This window comes from Bos javanicus, chromosome 1, assembly GCF_032452875.1.
Source record: "Bos javanicus breed banteng chromosome 1, ARS-OSU_banteng_1.0, whole genome shotgun sequence".
NCBI lineage: Eukaryota > Metazoa > Chordata > Mammalia > Artiodactyla > Bovidae > Bos > Bos javanicus.
In genome coordinates, this window is record NC_083868.1 from 91,870,458 (window position 1) to 91,896,038 (window position 25,581).

Sequence of the window (25,581 nt, forward strand, 5' to 3'; positions counted from 1 at the left end):
AACACATGTGTATACATTTTTCAGCCTGAACAGTCTACATGTCACAAGTCATCATGTTAGTCAGCGGGCTAGTCATCTATAATACTCCATGCTGCACATTTTCCATTTGTCTTTCCAGATCTGTGTTCATCCTTTAACCAGATCTCTGACCCAGGAGGCTAATCTCTATAGAGTACATCTACCTGGCTCCTTTACACTTGGCTCCAAGTTGAGTTTAGCAAATGGAAGACATCAACAAATGATCAGCAGCTTAGGTGAGAGAAAGATTATTTTCCATCACCTTTTCTGACTGGTCACTTGCTGGCAGTGACTGTATATCTGTAGATGAAATCCACAGCTTTAACAGACCAGCCTCTCCTAAAGCTCAAAGACTTGCCAGTTCCTGTAACTACTTTCTTCTTTTGCCACTTCATGTTTCATTTCAGTTCAATTTCTCAGTCACGTATGACTCTTTGCGACCCCATGGACTGCAGCATGCCAGTCTTCCAAGTCCATCACCAACTCCCAGATCTTGTGCAACCTCATTTCCATCCAGTCGGTGATGCCATCCAACCATCTCATCCTCTGTCATCCTCTTCTCCTCCTGCCTTCAATCTTTCCCAGCATCAGGGTCTTTTCCAATGAGTCAGTTCTTTGCATCAGGTGGCCAAAGTATTGGAGCTTCAGCTTCAACATCTGTCCTTTCAATGAATATTCAGGACTGATTTCCTTTAGGACGGACTGGTTTGATATCCTTGCAGTTGAAGGGACTCTTAAGAGTCTTCTCCAACATCATAGTTCAAAGGCTTCAATTCTTCAGCACTCAGCTTTCATTATGGTCCAACTCTTACATCCATACATGACTACTACTGGCAAAAACATAACTTTGACTAGATGGACCTTTGTCAGCAAAGCAATGTCTCTGCTTCTTAATATGCTGTCTAGGTTTGTCGTAGCTTTTCTTTCAGGGAGCAAGCATCTTATAATTTCATGGTTGCAGTCATCATCTGCAGTGATTTTGGATCCCAAGAAAATAAAGTCTGCCATTGTTTCCTTTGTTTCCCCAACTATTTGCTGTGAAGTGATGGAACCAGATGCTATAATCTTTGCTTTATGAATGCTGAGTTTTAAGCCAGCTTTTTCACTCTCCTCTTTCACTTTCATAAAGACTCTTTAGTTCCTCTTCACTTTCTGCCATAAGGGTGGTGTTATCTGCATATGTGAAGTTATTGATATTTCTCCCAGCAATCTTGATTCCAGCTTGTGCTTCATCCAGCCCAATGTTTCTCATGATATACTCTGCATAGAATTTAAATAACCAGAGTATATAGCCTTGACATATTCCTTTCCCAGTTTGGAACCAGTCATTTGCTCCATGTCTGGTTCTAACTGTTGTTTCTTGACCTGAGTACGGATTTCTCAGGAGGCAGGTAAATGGTCTGGCATTCCCGTCTCTTGAAGAATTTTCCACAGTTTGTTGTGATCCACACAGTCAAAGGCTTTGGCATAGTCTGTAAAGCAGAAGTAGATGTTTTTCTGGAACTCTCTTGCTTTTTCTTCACTTCTTCACTTTAGGTTTAGGAGGAATAATAACTAGCTATCCCTTTTCTGTTTCCATTTTCATTCTCCACAGGCCCCTAATTAAGTTTCCTTGGATTGCACAGTTTAGTGCATCATTGATTTCCTGATGACAGCCTGATTTATATGTTGAGCAACTTGGGTATATTCACTGAGTCATTCATTTTTGTTGTCAGGAAATAAATGAGAGAAGGGTGCCTTTTCTAGTGGTATGGTGGGCTAGGATATTCCGACCAGCCCTCCCATTAAATATAATTTAAAATGCTGAATAAAATATGTAACAAATCTTGTTACTACCGTCTAAGTTCTAGCAAGAAAGTAAGGAATTACTAGATGAAAATATAGGTTGTGATGGGACCCAAGATAAGTAAAGTAATAAAGCTGAGGGAAATTTATTAAACCTGGAGAACTTTTTAATTTTGAAAGCTTTATGGGCTACAAATGTCAGAAGAAAATGCCCTGGGCCTGTCCAAGCTGTAGAGAAGAAAGTAGTTCCAAAAAAGAGACTCTTCCTCCATGAAGCAGGAACCCTAAAGGACAGCTCTCCCCATTCCCTCCCAAGAGAGCTACCATAGAGCAGAGCAGTAGAGGAGATACCCAAGAAGCAATAATACTAGGGTAACTCTAAAAGAATACCAAAAATATTGATAACTTCTAAAATAGTAGAGGAAAAAATATAATGGAAAAACCTAAAACCTAAAAGAGATACAAAATAAAAGGAAAATATGTGGTAAAAAGTAGAAATTCAAATCAAGGTAAAAAATATAAGCATAAATACATTGGTAATCACATTAAATATAATGGATTAGATGCTTCAGTTAAAAGATTGGATTGCATATAAAATACAAATTATTTGCTTATTTTAGGCATACTAAAAAAAGAAAGACACAAAAAGGTTGAAATTAAAAAATGATATAGCATAAAGACGCTGACTGAAAAAAATAAAAAAGCTAATGTAGCTAAATTAGTATCAGGTCAAATCAAATTTAAGACTTGCATTCTAGATATAAAGATAACTTTATTTGGTAAGTGTTTCAGCCAACCTGGAATATTTGATATATTTGAATTTATAAACACCTAAGAAATGACTACAAAATATATAAATCAAAAATTAATAGAACTACAAGTAAAATAAATAAATTGATACTGTGGGAGATTGTAGTGCTCAAAATAAGATACAAAATACTTGAATGATCTTAGATACTTGGTCTAAAACCTGACATTTATATAGTACACACTGTTTTTACATTCTCATGGGACATTGATTATGTACTGGATTATAAACGAAACCTGAAAGAATTGAAACCATATAGAAATAAAGTAGAAACAATACATTCTAACAAAAATTCACATTGCTTATCTCTTCCTCAGAAAAGTATGATATCCCCATACTACATAGCATACATTAATAACTTCCTAAAGCATAGCAGAGAGAGTCAGGGCACTTCCAACTGGAGTAGAATTCCAAAGGGCGCTCCACAGAGGAGGTGGTGCTTATATGGAGTTTTAGAGGATACTGTGGCTTTACAACTTGTAAGACATATGTGGATAATACTGAATAAAATAATGGTGAGAAACTGTGGACACATGAAGGGAATGGCATGATATAGACCCAGAAAGGCATTCAGGAATCTCTGGCAGTTTCTAGAATAGTAAATAACAATGGTCACCCCACTGTGAAAAAAAGGATTATGAAAAATGATCTTTAAAATATAAAGGTAGGGTATGCTCTGATGGATTTATATATAAACTACAGAGTTTAGTTGGAACTTCCATAATTTGGAAGGAGTGACATGTACTTAAGTGACATGTGGTAAGAATGCAAGAACCTGTAAAAATTGCTGAGAAACATTAAAAGTTGGAAAATACTTGTTAAAGGAATTTTGTTTAAAAGTGTATATTTCAGCTTGTCTTTAAGTCTTCCCAGCAAACAACCAAACAAAACTCTAGTCTGGATCCAAGCTAAATCATTTCCTAAAATCAAAGCTGTCAGGATGGAAAGCTGGAAACTCGAGAAGTTCTGCTAAATGACAGATCTGTGTCACCCTCTGTAAACCCAACCTGTACTCCCTGGGAAACAGAGAATTGACTGTACTTTCTGTGGACTTTGGACAATAGGTTTCCCACCTATGTTCACTCTGTTTAAGACCCTTGATGAACAGACCTTCAAAGTGATTTCTGAAGCTTTTTCTTCCTTTTGTCTGAGGACTTCAGACTGGCAGCTCATGAAGGCTGATCTTTAGTTCTATAGATTACTCTGTTGTCAGCTTCCTGCTCAGACTCCTAGGTTCACTCTGCAACTGGCAGCTTGAACAGGCATAAAATTGGGGTATCACCAGTATAGCTTAGTGATTCTAACATCTAGCTTGCGTCTGTCACAAGATCTATCAGTCTTTCCTACAGCAGTCTAGCTCACTGAATTTTGAAGAGTGGCCATCATGCCTATATGAATGCTTTGTAGGAGTTGTCTGAATAAATTACATTTTTCCTCATGTTTTTCTAGATATTTTCTTCCATGTTGATGGCTAGAAGTTATTAAAGCCCATGCTGCTCTAAAATAAGCTTTCAATTCTCTTTTACTTCAGATCTACTGGGAAATTCTCTTTTACAAAGCCTCCAAAAGCCAAGCCACACCATATAACATCCAACGTGAAAGTGTTAGTCGCTCAGTCACGTCCGATTCTTTGTGACCCCATGAACTATAGCCCACCAGGTTCCTCTGTCCAGGGCGTTTTCCAGGCAAGAATACTGGAGTGGGTAGCTATTCCCATCCAAACTACTCCATTGCCTACTTCACATACATATACACATACGCACACACACACAGCTCCAGACTTTTTTTTTTTTTAATCAAAATAGCACAATGTGTTCCTGGATCTTTCACATACAGCAGCACTGAGGCTACACTGAACAGGATGATTAGTCTCAGATGTAAAAAACAGCAATGCTAGACTTATTTTTACTAACATTTTTTGTTAGTGGATGTCTCCTCAAGAGCTAATTTGTATTATTTGCCAAAAAATTGTAAAATCACCAAAGTTTATAGATAATATTTTCAGTACATCTTTTTCTCTGTTCAAGAAATGATAATAATACATACTTTCTTTAACAAATTAGAAATATAGATATTCAAAATTCATTTTAAGTATTAAGAATTATAAACATTATCAGAAGAGATTAAATTCTTCTGATAAAAATATTTTGAACAAAGAACATATAAAATTGTGAATAGAGAAATAGGAGTTATATACATTTGTGTATGTGTGAAGATATATTATCTGAAGATATATGATCCAAACTTACTTAGTTGAAAATTTAACACTAATGAAACTAAGTTTTATGCATCATAGTAAGTCATTTTTTTCAATTTATCAAAAGTAATTTAAACATATTAAAATATTTCTTTTAACATGATTCATTAAGGCTTCCACTCTGTATTATACTAATGGATTTTATACTTTCTCATCTAATTTTTTTTCATTGCAGTCATGGTTTTTAATGACAAGCTCAGATTGATATATGAAAATTCAAATTCCCAGCTATTGATTGACTCTCAAGGACAAAGACTGACAATATATAATCAGTGAGTAAGACTTACAGAAAATAAGATCATGGGAAATTAAATGGCATCAATATCTAATTATTTAGTCAATGCAAAAAATCTGTTTATATTTGGGCAAGAAATTTTTCTTCTGCTTGTTTTTCTATCCCTTATACAATCTTCTTAGTTCTCCCAGGATTTGCCATATAAATAACATCCTCTTCACTACACTTTGCTGAGTCTGTTTCATGTATGCAAATATTCTTTACTTTAGTGTAAGTTTTACATCAGTTGCATGACTTTTGTTTCTAAGTAACTGAAAATCAAACAAATAAGTTGACTATTAAAAAGGGAATGTATCAACATATATACAGCTAATTCAGTAGCTATCGCTTCAGACAAGGCTTTATTTAGGCATCAAATTATGTGGACAAGAGGTAGTCTGTTTCTCACACTCTCTCCCTTTACATTATTCATCTACCCCTTCCTCACCTTGGTTCCATTGTCAGGTAATATGCCCTCAAGGTCCTCAAAAGGACCAAAATATCCTAGAGCTATATGATTTCTTATTCAGTTCTACCATTAAAATTAGCCATTGCTCAAAGTCCAGAGATTGAGTCATGTCTCTGTTTGGCCAAATTTGCATCATCCTTGACCCAGCTGTCAACCCACATGGTTGATGTGATAAGCTGATAGACTTGAGGCAATCAGGATCTCCTTCTACAGACTAAGATAGGAGGGACTCTGACTGTTTATTGAATAAGCCAATCAGTTAATTAAATCTGGACTTAAGTCTGATCTTTTCAATGTCTGATACTTTTCTTACAAGAAAATTATTAGTATAGTGTTAATTACATATTTTAGCAAATAGAGCTCATTATCAAAATCTGGGGCTAAGACTAGAACATAGAAAAAGCTAAACAAAAAGCTTCCCCAGAACAACTTCTTTCCTATTTTGAGGACGTAGTCTTAGCATTATTTTCTATAGTTCCTACTATGTTCGATCAATAATCAGTTTAAGAGGTTCTCATTCTACAGAATTTTAAAAAACCTGTCCCTAAGAAAGGGCAATTCAGAAGGCATTCAGGGTCTTTTTTTTTTTTTTTTTTTTTAGGCTTTTTCAAAACATATTTTTTATGCTTTTGTTGTCAGGAGAAAAGAAATGAGATAAAACATGGGTAGTTGAGCCTCTGGGTCTGGACACAAAAACGGACCCCTAAAGTTGAATTTCACAGCCAACTAGATACAAATTTAACAATATATAAAGAAAGTCTCTCCTTTAGTAGTCTAATGCTGAGGCTGGAGGCAGAAACAAGATGCAGCCCATGACTTTCATCCCACCACAGGTAGCTTAACTACTTCAGTTTTATCCTATGTAGTCCAACAAGGCCTGACAAACTGCACTGCAGTATAAGAAGCATCTCTCCAACAATGATGCATAAAGACAGAGGGATTTTTTAGTCAATTGCAGGAATTAGGCTTTAATGCTTTCTACTAAAAGGCTTCATACCCCAGATAGCTGACTGCTATCCACTGAATCTTGGCAGGCAACAAGCCTGCTGAAGCTGAAACTGAGAAGCTATGTTAAGCAGATTTTCATGAATGTACAAAATGCTTTATTTGTAAAGCTGCTTTTCTTAGCTGCAGTTCAAAATGCTTTTCTTCTTTTTTTAATCTCTCAGCTTGGTCAACTTTCAGTCTTTATAGAATTACTTTCGAAAAGCCAGAGAAGAGAAATAAATGCTCATATCAACAGAAATAAATGTTTTTGGTTTTTTTGAGAAAGAATAATCCTAAACATGCCAAACAGATTAAAAATGATCATGGATGGGCCTTATAAAAACTATAAGACACACAGAAAGACATTAAATATTTTACCATTATTTGGAAGTTCTAGAGGGCTGCAGGCACCATTTGTGGTTCTATCCTTTGGCAAAGAGATGAGTTTTGCAACAAGAGATGCTGAGATGGGCTGCACTAGTAGAGAGGTGAGGTTTGATCGGTGTTGTCTAAAGCTTCCATCTGTATTCAAAAGAGAAAAATAGAATCCTTAGCAAACAGAAATTAAAGACACTTGAAGAGCAGGTTTTCTATAATAAGTATTTACATGATGAGTGGTAAGTTTTTTAGACTCATTTATTTGTTTACTCCTTATTTATACTGTCTACTTGTTAAAAATGATCTGAGATACTTGATAATAAAAATTCAGTACAAACAGCATTATGTAACCTAGTTCGTGATGGCAGACTGTACATAGGCATTTACTTCCATTCGCTACTGAAATGACAACAAAGGGATAGAAAAGCATCAATCCACAGGGGCTAAGAGAATAGGAGACACACTAGCAGTAAGACACTAGAAGCTGGAAAGCAGATGAGTGTCAACTGATGTGACAGACCAAGGAGACCAAAACATAAGCCAGCAGAGTGAAGAAGCTGAAAAGCAATGCAATTTGTATTATAGAACCCAGAGAGACTTGAGAATTGAAAATATCAGCTACCTATTAAAAAGGGGGTAAAGGAAGGGCTGAAAACAGCAGGGATTGGTCAAATTCTGATTGTGAAGGAGTCTCTTCTCCTGAACCCCTCACTCATTCAGTCAACATGAACAGTGCCTGGTCCTCCTTCCAGCAGAGACTGTAGGTGGGACACTGAACAGGGAGATGCCAGACACAGGGAAGGGTGTCTCTCATCCTTTAAATGGGGTGGTGTTATGATTGCTAAGACCCTTCAGATGCCTTGTTCTCATTGGTGCACAGAATCCTTCCTTCCAGGTGTGTGCATGTGTGCATGCTAAGTAGTAGCTTCAGTCATGTCCCATTCTTTGTGACCCCATGGCCAGGCTCCTCTGTCCATGGAATTTTCCAGATAAGAATACTGGAGTGGGTTGTCATTTCCTCCTCTAAAGAATCTTCCTGACCAGGGATTGATCCTGCATCTCTTGTGTCTCCTGCACTGGCAATCAAATTCTTTGCTACTAAGCCACCTGGGAAGCCCCATAGAAATATAAACAATGACTTTTTAATACAAAAATAAATATCATTCTTCAGGAAAAAAGAAAAAAGGGAAAATGTCAGGGTTGAGGGAATATGGAAACCGATGAAAGAAAATGAAATCTTTATCTTTCATAGTAGTAAGTCAATATAATGGATACAACTGAAAAATGAATTCAACTATTAAACATACTCTTGAGAGGCAGTGAAATAAATATGAAAAATAGGTAACAACCAAAAATGTTGAGAGCATTTTAGTGCTTGCTTTGGGGATATAGACAAAGAAGAGAGAAACACAAGGAAGGATGAGAGAAGGTGACACATTTTTATAAATGTGTCTAAGCTTTGTAGAAATTTCTATTTATATTCATCTATAATTTTGAAAAAATAAAAATTAAATGAAAATAAGGAGGGAAACAACTATAGTAACACAAGCAAGAGAAAATTGCACAAGTATTCAGAATAAAGAGAATGAAGAGAATAAACTCCACATAAGGAAAAAACTAAAAAAAAAAAAATACACTTTTATTCAGTTTATATATATTTATACTGACTCAGAAAATGAAATACACAACAGAATGACTATCAGGCAGCCAATAATGTTTGTGAACACAGAGTTGTATTTTTTAGAACTTTTATTAGAGAAAATAATTGCCACAGGTTTTCTCAGAATTTAATTTGATAGGACTGCAGGGGGTGCAGAACTCGACAATACTGGTATCCAGGCTCCAGGAGGAAGATTATTAATGACACAATATGTTATGGAAGGCTTTCCTTAATTTATCATCAGGAAAACCACACAGCTAAAACATATTTAGCTGTGGCAGCCACAGAAGTCATGGCTTTGAAGAAAAAGTAGTAAGATTTAAGCTTAGGTTCAGTTTTGTTGTATAAACACAAAGCTGGTCTCATAAGTTAGTACTCCTTTTTATATGGCTATACGACCATGCATTTTGACTATAATGTAGTTCATTGCATCCTAACCATTTCCATGTCAAAGTACCAAGACTGGACACATAATTCACAAGACCAGAGCAAAATGACAACGTGGGATCAGATCAGTCGCTCAGTCGTGTCCAACTCTTTGCGACCCCATTAATCGCACCATGCCAGGCCTCCCTGTCCATCACCAACTCCCGGAGTTCACTCAGACTCACAACCATCGAGCCAGTGATGCCATCCAGCCATCTCATCCGCTGTCGTCCCCTTCTCCTCCTGCCCCCAATCCCTCCAAGCATCAGAATCTTTTCCAGTGAGTCAACTCTTCGCATGAGGTGGCCAAAGAACTCTCAATCAAAAAGTAGGAAGGATTTCAACATGGCAATAGCAGGGAACTGAATCAAGTGCGCATCTTTCTGAGTGTGAGTTGTATGCCCATGAATCAAGCCCTGCATGGTTCACACAGAAGATGTAAGCAGCCATGCAGCAAGTTGAGGGCAACTGAAGGGGACTTTCATACCACAAGGAAGTTGCTGTCCCGAGTTGCTGTTGCTCCATGCTGGTGCTCTAAGGCACAGACAGTGTGGCCCACTCAGCAAGCCAGCTGAGAGGTCCTCCTGATATAGCCATCTCACTTTGGCTCTCCCAGCATGCATTTCCACCCTTAGCTATTGCCGTGGAAACTTCCAGTGGATGGGGACAATGAGACAGTATTTGCAACAAATGTTCAATCTGTTATTTTGCAGTTTTCATGGATGTTAGGTGCTAACATGTTGCCAACACAAAATTAAACTTCTTAAAATGTTACGTGATTGCACCTCTCCTCAATTCAAATACTGAATTTCCTTACTGATCTTGCCATTCAAGGCCCTTCACAATTTCAGACCTTATGTTTCCAACATTATCTCCTACTATCCCTCTCCATGTATCTTATGCTAATACTTAAACTGTCCCCCTGCATATTCTGTGATTTATATCCTCCATGTTTTGCTTAAGCCATTTCTTCCACTTTATTTGCTTCTCTCATGTATCACATGTCTGAACATCTCTGAAATATACACTTCCTTTAAAGCTTAACTCATTTTCTATAAGAAACTTTCTCTGACACCTTCAGCTCTATGTGATTTATCTGCACCTTTTTTTTTCAGTGCTTGGCATTTCTAATTACCTGATCACTATGCAAAAACACTTTGATTTTCTCTTCTAAACTCCTTAAAGAAAAGGAGCAAGTCTTTCCCATCATTACACACACTATCCAGCACATTGCTAGGATCATAACAAGAGCTCAGTAATTAATGGGGTAAGGAAAGGAAAGGAAGGAAAAGAAAAAGGAAAGAAAAGGAAGAAGGCAGGGAGGGAGGATGAATTAACAATTCCTTGAAAAATAGTTCAGTGTCTCTATCTTACTGATTTTCTAAATGTCTATAAATTGGAGCAGAGGTACAACTGAAAGCTAATCAGAATTCTATGAATCCCATGCTTGTTATATATTAGTGCTTTCTTGCAAGCTAACTACTCTCAAAATCTTCAAAACCCACCCACTCCCATCAACTCACTAATTAACTGTTCTGGGTTACAAACAGTATTTATATAAATAAAATTATCTTTGAGATATATTTTTAAGTTAATAAAAAATAACTACATTCCTTTTTTTCCTCCCGAATGTTATATTAAGCATCTGAAACAATGCATTTAAAAGTTAAATATGAGTGAATCCTAAACAGTAATTGAACAAACCAACATCTTTGATTTTTTTGTATTGCATGACTAATAGACTTGCATTAGTTTTGAAATATCTGAAGTAAGTGGTTCATTAATTTTTCACCTTCAGCTTAATGGAAATTTGACAAACAGTTCACTTCGAAGAGCAGGTACTAAAAGAAGGACTTTACAGGAGGACACTAACACTAAATTACAGATGAAAGTTATTAAAAAAAAAAACTCACTTGTTGAAAAACTAAGAGAATTTAATCTACTTGTATGATTAAGAATAAAACCAAACACATGCACCATTTTTACTCAGTTATATTTTAAAACACTTATAAATGATAAGAATCCATTAGATGTAAGCTGAAAATCAGATGGATTATGTACCTTGACACAAAGAGTACCATCCAGGAAATACACGACATTATATTTTAGCACTTTAACTTTTAGATTGTGTCATTTATATCATACCTTGTACATTTTGTATGCTCAATAAAGACTGACACTAAGTTTTATTTTAGTAGGTATCTAGTTCTTTCTTCACTTTATGAACTCTTTGTAACCCAAATAAAGGTCCAAATTCATCCTTCTCATTCAGTAATCCAGTCCTCCATAAAATGCCACATGCATACAGCAGAAAGAAGAAATGGGATATACAGAGTCCCAAAACTGACTCCATCACTGACTCACTGTTTGAAAAAGAACAAATAAATAATTTCACTATGAGAAGATTGTCATCCCATCTACTACATCTGAACAACCAAGGTAACACTGAAGGGTTGTGATTACATTATTGACTGAAATAAAAACAATACACGAGCTCAGAGGCCTAGAGCCAAACCACAGTGGCTGAAATTTAGAAGTGAGGTTAAAAATTAGTAAAATAGTTTCTGATTGTACATATGTAATAGGCTTTTCATTATGCTTTTTCAAATCTCTGATGCCCACTTCAAGCCCATCTGTATACAAAGAAAATATGTTAGCTGTCAGCACTTTTGTGTGGTGAGATGCAATTCTTTTAAGCTCAAATGAAATGTTTGTGTATACTGCAAATGCCAATCACCTGGGGCATCAGGAAAGATAACCCTTAAGAGACCAGAAGTCTTAGACACTGGGATCCTCAGAATTAAAGCACTAAGAGGAGAGATGAGGTCAAGAATATACTGATAAATAAAATAAAAAGGGCCTTGTGTGGCTCAGACATGAGGATGTGCTGCCTTTGGGGAAGACAGCTTGACTTCCAAATTGAGGTGTGTAACTTCACCCTCAGATCTGACTCGTGTGTGTGTGTGTATCCATGCTACATGATATAATAACCATAGACCCTATAGATCCTTCATTATTCAGGGCATAGTCTTCAGACAAGTAGCATGGGCGGGATTCCTTAGGTGGCTCAGTTGGTAAAGAATCTGCCTGCAATGCAGGAGACCCAGGCTCAAGCCCTAGGTGGGGAAGATCCCCTGGAGAAAAGAATGGCAGCCCACTCCAGTATTCTTGTCTGGAAAATTCCATGGACAGAGGAGTCTGGCAGGCTACAGTCCATGGAGCCACAAAGAGCTGGACTCAACTGAGCGACTAAACCATCACCACCACCCCAGCCCTTCTGAATCAGAATCTGAAGCCTAACAAGATTCCCCAGGTGGTTTATATGCACATTAGATAAGCAATGACCTACAATCATTACATATTTAGCTGTTGCATCATTTATATAATTTTCATAGCAAAGAAGATATAAAACAAAGCAAGATGAAGAGGATGAAGAATAATAGACTATGTTTGCTTACTTTACCCCAAATTAAGTATAACAGAGTCTGATTATATTAATAAAGTCCAAATCAACAATTTTCTCAGAAAGTCTCCTTCAAAATGTGTAACAAGTCTGTGCATATGCTAGCACTAAATAGTAACTTCCAATTGGACTGACAGCATTTTTTTTTTCTTTTTGTTCTGACCTTTTCTTAAAGATAAATTTGGTGATGTAAAGATCAAAACTATATTTACAACACTTTATTTCAGTCATGAATAAATATTAAAATAGCTAACTGATTTGACTTTTCTTCATTTTCAACTATTTTAATTCATTATAGTAAAAAACTGACAAATTGAAAGTGTAAATACTTCCCACTTTCCAGACAACCAAGCAATCAAAGAGCTTAAAAAGCAGAGATTTTAAAAATATATTTTGTGCTACACTTTTATGAAAAAGACTCAAATATCAAATGAACAAGCTGATTTCAGCAATATTATCCCAGAATATTTGATTTGACTTTCTCCAGAGGACTGCCACTTTGACAGAAATCAGACCATTAAATAACTATCATGAATGCTTTTTCACTTTTATCATAGCTTCCTAAATTTACAGTTATTTCCCTGAGATGACCAGTGCACTAAATTGGCTAGTCATTTTGTTATCCTTGTAAATACAGCTGATCCTTTATTATTTCAGTATCTTATAACCTGCTGGTTCCTTCAAGCTAATCAAGTTCAGACTGTGTTGTTCAGGTTATTGATAAAAATGAAATGCTCAAAATTTAAATGTGCTTTGTGCTATACAAGTTCTCAGAGTGCATCCATGTTTCCTGTGTATACATCCATGCATATACACACATACATATATGAACATATACACATAGTTATTTTTAAGAAAATAGGGTTTGTATTACTGATGGCTACTTTCATAATTAAAGTGAAAGTGCTTATTTCATTGTTATCGTCATTCAGTCACTCAGTCGGGTCTAACACTTTGTGACCCCATGGACTGCAGCATGCCACACTTCCCTGTCCTTTATCATCTCCCAGAGCTTGCTCAAACTCATGCCCATTGAGTCAGTGATGCCATCTAATCATCTTGTGCTCTGTCATCCCCTTCTCCTTCTGCCTTCAATCTTTCCCAGTATCGTGGTCTTTTCTAATGAGTTGGCTCTTCATATCAGGTGGCCAAAATATTGGAGCTTCAGCATCAGTCCTTCCAATGAATATTCAGGATTGATTTCCTTTAGGATTGACTCATTTGATCTCCTTGAAGTCCAAGGGACTCTCAAGAGTCTTCTCCAACACCACAGTTCAAAAACAACAATTCTTTGGTACTCGGCCTTCTTTATGATCCAACTCTCACACCATACATGACTCCAGGATAAACCATAGCTTTAACTACATGGACCTTTGTTGGCAAAGTAATGTCTCTGCTTTTTACTACACTGCCTAGGTTTGTCATCGCTTTCCTTCTAAGCCACAGGTGTCTTAATTTCATGGTTGCAGTCACCATCTGCATTGATTTTGGAGACCAAGAAAATACAATCTGTAACTGTTTTCATTGTTTCCCCATCAATTTGCCATGAAGTGATGGGACTAGATGCCAAGATCTTCGTTTTTTGAATGTTGAGTTTTAAGCCTCTTTCACCTTCATCAAGAGGCTTTTTGAGCTCCTCTTCACTTTCTGCCATAAGGGTGGTGTCATCTGCATACCTGAAATTATTGATATTTCTCCCAGCAATTTTGATTCTAGCTTGTGCTTCATCCAGCCCAGCATTTCTCATTATGTACTCTGCATATAAGTTAAATAAGCAGGGTGATAGTATACAGCTTGTATGTACTCCTTTCCTAATTTTGAACCAGTTCATTTTTCCATGTCCAGTTCTAACTATTGCTTCTTGATTAGCATAGAGGTTTCTCAGGCTGCAGGTAAGGTGGTCTGGTATTCTCATTTCTTTTAAGAATTTTCCACATTTTTTTGTGATCCACATGGTCAAAGGCTTTAACATAGTCAATGAAACATGAGTAGATGTTTTTCTGGCATTCTCTTTTTCTTTAAGCCCAGAGCTAATGATTACACCACAAAACAACTCATCTTGCTCAAGGCTGTTTTTCCTTAAACTCTGTACTAATGATTATATAACAACAATGTATCCTGTTCAAGGACATGTTTTTCCTTAAGCTATGGTTTTTCCAGTAGTCATGTATGGATGTGAGAATTGGACCATAAAGAAAGCTGAGTGCCGAAGAATTGATGTTTTTGAACTGTGGTGTTGGAGAAGACTCTTGAGAGTCACTTCAACTGCAAGGAGATCCAACCATTCCATCCTAAAGGAAATCAGTCCTGAATATTCATTGGAAGGACAGATGCTGAAGCTGAAACTCCAATACTTTGGCCACCTGATGCAAAGAACTGACTTATTGGAAAAGACCCTGACACTGGGAAAAATTGAAGGCAAGAGGAGAAGGGGACGACAGAGGATGAGATGGTTGGATGGCATCACCGACTTGATGGATATGAGTTTAAGCAAGCTCCAGGACTTGGTGATGGACAGGGAAGCCTGGCATGCTGCAGTCCATGGGGTTGCAAAGAGTCAGATAGGACTGACTAAACTGAACTGAACCGAATAACCTTCTGAATAATCATTTTATCTTAAAATGTTTGTTGTGGTAATGGGTCCTGTAAGACATTTCTATGTTAGTTCTAATCCTGTTATCCTAAAGTGTATGTCATGGAAGTGGATCTGCTAAGACCTTTCTATTGTTAGTAACCAATTGAAAACGTATATAAGGCCTTGATGAGACTAGCAAGTGGGGCACTCCCCACCCCCTCCCCCACCTACTTGTGATGTCTATGTAAGAAGCTTTGTTCTATCTGCTTTTAACTGTAATAAAACTCTGCTACAAAAAGCTCTGAGTGATCAAGCCTCATCTATAGTCCTGAAGCTAAATTCTCTTCTTTGGAGTTCATATATCTGACAAGGTTCACCATAAGTTGTCAATTCTGTAATTATAATATTCTATAGAGTTGGTCAATTCTAAATTATTCTACTGCTATCAAAATCTTCATGAATGAATTTGTACATCAATCAACTTTTATACCCATGAGGGTTTCTACAAGGTTACTACAGATAAACCGATTTGGGGTAAGAGAATATGTAATTTTTTAAAATTTTATTTATTTTTGGTTGCTCATGGCATGTGGGATCTTGATTTCCTGATCAGGGATCCAACTCACATCTATCAACCTGCATGGAGTTTTACCCACTGCACAGCAGGGAAGTCTGAGAATACGTATATTTTTAATTTTATTCAGTTCGGTTCAGTTCAGTCACTCAGTCGTGTCCGACTCTTCGCGACCCCGTGAATTGCAGCACGCCAGGCCTCCCTGTCCATCACCAACTCCCGGAGTTTTGTATAAGAGTATCAAAATAATGGTATAAGGAACATTAAGCAGCATTTGAGTATAGGTGAAAGTCAGTTGAATTACTTGAATGTTTTCGTACCTGAGATGAGTGGTATAGAACTAGACAAATTTAGATAATATGTCTACTAGAAAAGGCTAAAGAAATGATGATCAGTCTGTAAAACAAGAAATCTAATATTTTTCAGAGTATAAAAGTGTACATCAAACAAAATGATGAGCTATTCAAAGACAGAAACAAAATTATCTCAAGTAATTAATACCAAGTAAACTATCACCTTCCAGTGTTGTGGAAATGTACTTGTATTGCTCTGGAAGTTTGGCAACATGAATATGTTTTATAATTGTATTGCTTGAAAGTTATATATATGTATGTGTGTATATATATATATATATATACATATAGTATGCATATATGGTCTATATCTGCCTAGGATCAGCAATTACAATAATATATGGGGGAAAGGGAGTGAATTATTTAATAAGTATATCAGTGTTTAAAAAATGCAAATAATTATTTTTTTAAAACTTTATTTTATATTCTATTTCCATAAACTTAGGGTATTCAGGGTGCTTAAGTGTTGAATGCACAAATACCATTGCACTATGTTATGTGAGAATCAACCCCAGAAAACAACTTGAAATAATTTTTTTCATCTGTCTTGTTAATTTTTAAAAATAGGCTTTCAGGAGTTTTTTTCCTAAGTTGATTCAGCAGATAGATTCTTTCTGAGCCTTAAAGTGGTAAAGCAGGTGGAGAGCAGTACATAGTTAAGAAGTAAGCTCATCAGTCACATTTTGTTTTGTTTTGTTTTGTGTCATAAGCCTTAGAGGACCAGAAGTGAGGATTTGGGGTCTTAAATGCCTGAGAGAGTTCAAAACCAGTCTGGCAATCTTTCAAAACTAATTACCTCCTAAAGCTCATCTCAGGTCTGAACAAGGCAACTCGTCATCACAAGGTTGTTCAGGTCACAGGGTCAATGCGTCCCATATCCAGGGATGGTTTCTATCTTCAAAAAACACGGCACATTCCCTGATACCCTGTCAACTGTACACGTGCTATTAGAATGATTCAGCTGCTAATTATTTTTGAAGCAGCAAATGTGATAAAGATCGGAAGTTGAGGGGAAAGAAAAGCATTGTCAGTAGAAATGATAAATGCATGTTCATTATACCATAGATATTGTACACTGAGCTCTGGGAGTGGGAAAGGATAAGGTGGGAATATGATTTTATCATAGTTAAGGTTGGCTTACTTTGTAATTGAAAGCACAGATTCAAACAGTAATTACCTTAAAACCAATGGTCATAAATACTGTAACACTACAGACCTGTGTGCACTCTTGCAGATATATGTGCACATACTCATTTAAGTCTATGTGTGTGAGTGCACCGGGATGAATCTGTATGTAAAGAAACAGAACATGGGAAGGAAGAATTGATAAAAATCCCCATTTTCAGTGGGCCTAACATTATAGAGGTGTAACAATGACAAAACATAAGTCATTGCGGAGCCACAATAGTCTTCACTTGGCCACTGAATATCAGAAGTAGCATTTCAGTTCTCTGTGACAGACCTTATGCTCACTCCTATTCCAGAAGACAAAAGTCTGATGTTATTGACCTCCATTCAACTGCATCAGTCTCAGAATTCATCCCCACTGTGACGATGAACACTTTTTCCCCCAACAGTAAATCAAGGGGTTGAGTCAGAGGGTGATAATGCATCTTTATTCTAACAACTATAATATTTTTAGTATTTCCACATATTAGCTACAATATAGATGATTCTATGTCTTTTTTTTTTTCAAAATTATCTAAAAATTACCAGAAAACATTATTGTTAACAAGATGTTTATTATATTATATAATGCAGTTTTATAAGATTTTATCTGAATTCTTATGATCTGTCATCCTAAAATCACAATTACAAACAGAAATGAGAATCATGGATTCAAAGGCCTGTTGGGCTATATTATAACAAAAATGTGTAAATCTGGACCTCTCTCAGTTCAGTTCAATCACTCAGTCATTTCCAACTCTTTGTGATACCATGAATCACAGCATGCCAGGCCTCCCTGTCCATCAGCAACTCCCGGAGCTCAATCAAACTCATGTCCATTGAGTCGGTGATGCCATCCAGCCATCTCATCCTCTGTCATCCCCTTGTCCTCCTGCCCCCAATCCCTCCCAGCATTAGGGTCTTTTCCAATGAGTCAACTCTTCGCATGAGGTGGCCAAAGTATTGGAGTTTCAGTTTCAGCATCAGTCCTTCCAATGAACACCCAGGATTGATCTCCTTTAGAATGGACTGCTTGGATCTCCTTGCAGGCCAAGGGACTCTCAAGAGTCTTCTCCAACACCACAGTTCAAAAGCATCAATTCTTCAGCGCTCAGCTTTCTTCACAGTCCAACTCTCACATCCATACATGACCACAGGAAAAACAATAGCCTTGACTAGACAGACCTTTGTTGGCAAAGTAATATCTCTGCTTTTCAATATACTAACCAGGTTGGTCATAACTTTCCTTCCAAGGAATAAGAGTCTTTTAATTTCATGGCTGCAGTCACCATCTGCAGTGATTTTGGAGCCCCAAAAAATAAAGTCTGCCACTGTTTCCACTGTTTCCCCATCTATTTCCCATGAAGTAATGGGACCAGATGCCATGATCTTAGTTTTCTGAATGTTGAGCTTTAAGCCAACTTTTTCACTCTCCTCTGTCACTTTCATCAAGAGAGTTTTTAGTTCCTTTTCACTTTCTGCCAAAAGGGTGGTATCATCTGCATATATTAGGTTATGGATATTTCTCCTGGCAATCTTGATTACAGCTTGTGCTTCTTCCAGCCCAGCATTTCTCATAATGTACTCTGCATGCTGGTGCTACTACTGCTAAGTCGCTTCAGTCATGTCTGACTGTGTGCGACCCCATAGATGGCAGCCCACCAGGCTCCCCCATTCCTGGGATTCTCTAGCCAAGAATACTGGAGTGGGTTGCCATAGAAGTTAAATAAGCAGGGTTACAATATACAGCCTTGACTTACTCCTTTTCCTATGTGGAACTAGTCTGTTGTTCCATGTCCAACTGTTGCTTCCAGACCTGCATATAGGTTTCTCAAGAGGCAGGTCAGGTGGTCTGGTATTCCCATCTCTTTCAGAATTTTCCACAGTTTATTGTGATCCACACATAGTCCAAGGCTTTGGCATAGTCAAGAAAGCAGAAATAGATGTTTTTCTGGAACTCTCATGCTTTTTCCATGATCCGGCGGATGTTGGCAATTTGATCTCTGGTTCCTCTGCCTTTTCTAAAACCAGCTTGAACATCTGGAATTTCATGGTTCACGTATTGCTGAAGCCTGTCTTGGAGAATTTTGAACATTACTTTACTAGAATGTGAGATGAGTACAATTGTACGGTAGTTTGAGCATTCTTTGACATTGCCTTTCTTTGGGATTGGAATGAAAACTGACCTTTTCCAGTCCTGTGGCCACTGCTGAGTTTTCCAAATTTGCTGGCATATTGATTGCAGCACTTTCACAGCATCATCTTTCAGGATTTGAAATAGCTCAACTGGAATTCCATCACCTCCATTAGCTTTGTCCATAGTGATGCTAAGGTGCACTTGACTTCACATTCCAGGATATCTGGCTCTAGATGAGTGATCACACCATCGTGATTATCTGGGTTGTGAAGCTCTTTTTTGTACAGATCTTCTGTGTATTATTGCCACCTCTTCTTAGTATCTTCTGCTTCTGTTAGGTCCATACCATTTCAGTCCTTTATTGAGCCCATCTTTGCATGAAATGTTCCCTTGGTATCTCAAATTTTCTTGAAGAGATCTCTAGTCTTTACCATTCTTTTGTTTTCTTCTATTTCTTTGCATTGATTGCTGAGGAAGGCTTTCTTATCTCTCCTTGCTATTCTTGGCAGCTGTGCTGGTGCAACAGGGCCAAGAGGAGCTACTCCAGGTCCACGGTCAGGAGGGGTGGCTGTGAGGAGATACCCCTCATCCAAGGTAAGCAGCAGTGGCTGTGCTTTGCTGGAGCAGCTGTGAAGAGATACCCCACGTCCAAAGTAAGAGATACCCCACGTCCAAAGTAAGAGAAACCCAAGTAAGATGGTAGGTGTTGCAAGAGGGCATCAGAAGGCAGACACACTGAAACCATAATCACAGAAAACTAGTCAATCTGATCACATGGACCACAGCCTTGTCTAACTCAATGAAACTAAGCCATGCTGTGTGGGGCAACCCAAGATGGGATGGTCATGGTGGAGAGGTCTGACAGAATGTGGTCCACTGGAGAAGGGAATAGCAAATCACTTCAGTATTCTTGCCTTGAGAACCCCATGAACAGTATGAAAAGGCAAAATGATAGGATACTGAAAGGGGAACTCCCTGGGTCTGTAGGTGCCCAATACGCTACTGGAGATCAGTGGAGAAAGAACTCCAGAAAGAATGAAGGGATGGAGCCAAAGCAAAAACAATACTCAGCTGTAGATGTGACTGGTGATAGAAGCAAGGTCCAATGCTGTAAAGCGCAATATTGCATAGGAACCTGGAATGTCAGGTCCATGAATCAAGGCAAATTGGAAGTGGTCAAACAGGAGATTGCAAGAGTGAATGTCAACATTCTAGGAATCAGCAAACTGAAATGGACTGGAATGGGTGAATTTAACTCAGATGACTATTATATCTACTACTGCGGTAGGAATCCCTCAGAAGAAATGGAGTAGCCATCATGGTCAACAAAAGAGTCTGAAATGCAGTACTTGGATACAATCTCAAAAATGACAGAATGATCTCTGTTCATTTCCAACACAAACCATTCAATATCACGGTGATCCAAGCCTATGCCCCAACCAGTAATGCTGAAGAAGCTGCCAAATTCAGACTTAAATTGAAGAAAGTGGGGAAAACCACTAGACCATTCAGGTATGACCTAAATCAAATCCCTTATGATTATACAGTGGAAGTGAGAAATAGATTTAAGGGACTAGATCTGATAGACAGAGTGCCTGATGAACAATGGACAGAAGTTCGTGACATTGTACAGGAGACAGGGATCAGGACGATCCCTATGGAAAAGAAATGCAAAAAAGCATAATGGCTGTCTGAGAAGGCCTTACAAATAGCTGTGAAAAGAAGAGAAGTGAAAAGCAAAGGAGAAAAGGACCTCCCTACGACTATGAAAAAACAGTAAGGCCAGGGCAACTCAAGTCCAAAAAGAACACTACAGCATTAGTGCTCTTTTTCTATTTCAAAACAACAGTGACAAAAATAACATATTTACAGTCAACCACAACACCTCTATGGACCAGATTTGATTTTAAGTTGAAAATTATGCAGTAATATATTTTTCTAATAAATATTTTCTGCAGTTTTCCTATAGTACTAAACACTCAAAGCAAAAGAAGAATGGCCCTGAGGATCTGGTCATTACATTGTTCACAAAAGTCAAGTCTCAGGGCCAGTTATTCCCTCACAAAATTTCAGATTTTGTTTCTGACAATAGGTTTGCAATTTCCTCACCTGAGTTAATAATATTTACCAACAGAAATTTTATCCAGGCTGTTACAGTTAATGTAGTAGATTATCATGGAAAAAATATTCAGATCCTGGGAAAAATGAAGCAGTGATAAAAGCACCCAGAGAAGGTTCACAAGAACAAAAGGAGAATATGCTGACATTATTTCATTGCCTGATATTGCACAAGTCTGTTTGAGTATACACTTAAAATGAATCCTTCATAAGACAGGCACACATTTGCTCTATAATTTGTATTACATTGGAAGAAAGGAATAACTGGATAATTTTCTCCAGGAGCCCTCCAATGCACAATTCTTAGACAATCACTTTATAATTTAACCTGCCTTTGGGCTTTTGTGGTTTTTAAAAATTTTTTTTGAGAAATATGAAACAGAGAGCAATAATTAGAATGACTGCCATACTGACTTGTTTCTACGATAAATATAATTCAATTCATCCAAATCTTTCAAGACAAGAATTTCAGGAACCCTCTTTACATAGAACAGAGAAGAAGGCTGTTTGAGCAGAGATGGAACCTCTCCCAGTGAATCCCCCTCTTTCCTACCCATGAGCAACATGTATAATGGTTATGAGAATTCACTCTGAAACTAGAATGCTTTGACTCTGACACTGAACAGATGTGTGAAGTAGAGTAATTTATGTAATCTCTCTGTGCATCTGTGAATTCAAATCTTTAAAAACCAAACAAAAAATGGTGTGATCACCATTGTAGGTAGAAGGTTTAGTCCATTAGATACAGGTGAACTAAGACAGACAGGCATTCAGTTAACGTCCATTGCTCTCAAAAGTGCAAAAATTCAAGTGTCTTTGAGTCCTAGCACAAGCTACAAAACTATAACAATTTAATTTGAGTGCCTGAAGCTGAACTATTGTATGGTCTCTCCTTTTTCAAACAATATCAAACCAAGTGGAAAAAATAGACTACTCTGATCTGTGTTGTCCTTCCTTTCCTATTATTTGCCCTCTCCACTACAAACATCACTGTCACTGACCCCAGTGGTTTTCAACAACCAAAACCAATTAGGCCATTATGTACCAATCACTCCTGAATTCAAAATGAAGCCTGATACACCATCTTCCACGGGTAATGAGCAAGTGAACAACCAAAGCAACGTCACAGATTTCATAGTTCTTTCGTGTGCTGAATTGCTCAGAGGGAGAAAAATGGTGCCTACCATTCAACCTTGTAAAGTTTCCACTTCTAGGGTCTTTAGTGAGGGATAATAAACATTCAATGCATGTATTACTTGCACAACAGTTCATATTGAATCTATAACCATGTATTGCACAGTAATCTTACAAAAGTGAAACACCTTAAAAAAAAAAAGAAGAAGAAGAAGAATTTAGCTGGGTAATTTACCAGATGCCTCAAATCAGAAAATATGTCTGTTACCCAGGAAAGGATTCTTTCACTGTCCTAGAGGCCCTTCTATTTGAAGTCTAGTGCTGAGCAGATAAAGTCTATTCAATCTTTACTGAAGATTGTCCAAAATATTTAAAAGGTGATTTTATTCATATTTACAATAGTTTTTATTTATCTCTTCTTATATCACATGTATTACTTTACTTCTTCTGATTCCCCCCAAATCTTGCCAAACCTAACCAATCTAGAACACCCAATACACTTTTCTGACTCTCCCCTTGTACCTTTTTTTTCTATTTTAGTTCCTTTTACCATAAACCCCCACCATATCCAATATGAATCAAGCAAATTCTGAGACTCTCTAAGTACTCAAGTTCATCCATTAAGCTGATCTGCATTAAAGGTTCAGGAGCCTCTCTTGTTGTTGTTCAGCCACTCAGTCGTGTCCTATTCTTTGTGACCCCATGGACTGTAGCATGCCACACTTCCCTGTCCTTCACCACCTCCTGGAGTTTGCTCAAACTCATATCAATTGAGTTGGTGATGTCATCGAATCAGCTCATCCTCTGATGTCCCTCCTGTTCCTGCTTTCAATCGTTCTGAGCACTAGGATCTTTCCCAATGAGTTGGCTCTTCACATCAGGAGACCAAAGTATTGGAGCTTCAGTTTTATCATTAGTCCTTCTAATGGATATTCAAGATTGATTTCCTTTAGGATTGACTCATTTGATCTCCTTTCAGTTTCAAGAGTCTCCTCCAACACCACAGTTCAAAGCATTGATTCTTTGGTGCTCAGCCTTCTTTATGGTCCAACTCTCACAACCATACATGATTACTGGAAAAACCATAGCTTTGACTAGATGGACCTTTGTTGGCAAAGGTCAACTTTGGTCCAGTTAGGTCCAATGTCTCTAATTTTTAATATGCTGTCCAGGTTGGTCATAGCTATTCTTCCAAGGAGCAAGCAGCTTTTAATTTCATGGCTGGAGTCACCATCTGCAGTAAATTTGGAGCCCAAGAAAATAAAGTCTTTCATTGTTTCCATTGTTTCCCCATCTATTTGCCATGAAGTGATGGGACTGGATGTCATGATCTTAGCTTATTGAATGTTGAGTTTTAAGCTTTTTCACTCTTCTCTTTCACCTTCATGAAGAGGCTGTTTCATTCCTCTTTGCTTTTTGCCATAAGGGTGGTGCCATTTGCATATTCTGAGGCTATTGATATTTCTCCCTTTAATCTTGATTCTGTGTTTCGTCCAGCCCGGAATAGCACATGATGTACTCTGCATATAAGTTAAATAACCAGGGTGACAGTATACAGCCTTGACCTACTCCTTTCCCAATTTGGAACCAGTCTGCTTTTCCATGTCCAATTCTAACTGTTGCTTTTTGACCTGCATACAGATTTCTCAGGATGCAAGTAAGGTAGTCTGGTATTGCCATCTCTTTAAGGATTTTCCAGTTTGTTGTGATCCACACAGTCAAAGGCTTTAGTATAATCAATGAAGCAGAAGTGGATCTTTTTCTGGAATTTTCTTGCTTTTTCTATGTTCCAGTTGATGTTGGCAATTTGATTTCTGGTTCCTCTGCCTTTTCCAAATCCAGTGTGAACATCTGGAAGTTCTCAGTTCATATACTGTTGAAGCCTATCTTGGAGGATTTTGAGTATTACTTTGCTAGCATGTGAAATGAGTAATTGTGTGGTAGCTTGAAGATGTTTTGGCATAGTCTTTCTTTGGGATTGGAATGAAATTGACCTTATCCCATCTGTGGCCACTGTTGAGTTTTCCCAATTTGCTGACATATTGAGTGCAGTATTTTAATAGCATCATCTTTTAGGATTTGAAATAGAACAGCTGGACTTCCATCACCTCCACTAGCTTTGTTCATATTGATGCTTCCTAAAGCCCACTTGACTTCACATGCCAGGATGTCCGGCTCTAGGTGAGTGATCACGCCATCATAGCTATCTGGGCATGAAGATCTTTTTTGTACAGTTTTTCTGTCTTGTGACCTCTTAATATCTTCTACTTCTGTTAGGTCCATACCATTTCCATCCTTTATTGTGCCCATCTTTGCATGAAATGTTCCCTTGGTAGCTCTCATTTTCTTGAAGAGATCTCTAGTCTTTCCCATTCTATTGGTTTTCCTCTATTTCTTTGCATTAACCCCTTAGGAAGGCTCTCTTGTCTCTCCTGGCTGTTCTTTGGAATTCTGCACTCAGATGGGTATATCTTTCCTTTTCTCCTTTGCCTTTAGCTTCTCTTCTTTTCTCAACTATTTGTAAGGCCTCCTCAAACAATGTGTTTTCCTTTTTGCACTTATTTTTCTAGGGGATAGTTTTGATCACTGCCTCCTCTGCAATGTTACGACCTTCGTCCATAGTTCTTCAGGCACTCTGTCTATCAGATCTAATCCCTTGGATCTCTATGACTTTCACTGTATAATCATAAGGGATTTTGTTTAGGGTATACCTGAGTGGCTAGTGCTTTTCCCTACTTTCTTGAATTTAAGTCTGAATTTGGCAATAAGGAGCTCAGGATCTGAGCCACATCCAGTTTTGTTTTTGCCAACTATATAGAACTTCTCCTTCCGCTGCAAAGATTATTTCATTACATGACATAATATCTCTTGCCTTCTCACAAACTAACATAAATTTCTGGTCTAAATATCAGCTAACGCCAGTTTACCCAACTCTTAAGTGTTGTTTACACTGCAAAGCTTCATCCTGTGTGTGCCCCATGTAAGCCCTTGCATGTGT

At 37.6% G+C, this 25,581-nt stretch overlaps 1 protein-coding gene across 8 annotated transcripts in view; it reads right to left on the reverse strand.

The window, feature by feature from the left end:
- Nucleotides 1-25,581, reverse strand: part of NAALADL2 (N-acetylated alpha-linked acidic dipeptidase like 2) — a 1,576,761-nt gene that overhangs the window by 453,070 nt on the left and 1,098,110 nt on the right. For all 8 annotated transcript variants that reach the window (XM_061415500.1, XM_061415503.1, XM_061415502.1 and 5 more), the window contains one exon: nucleotides 6,977-7,120. In XM_061415500.1, coding sequence (XP_061271484.1) covers nucleotides 6,977-7,120 — 144 coding nt within the window. The remainder of the gene's footprint in view (nucleotides 1-6,976; nucleotides 7,121-25,581) is intronic.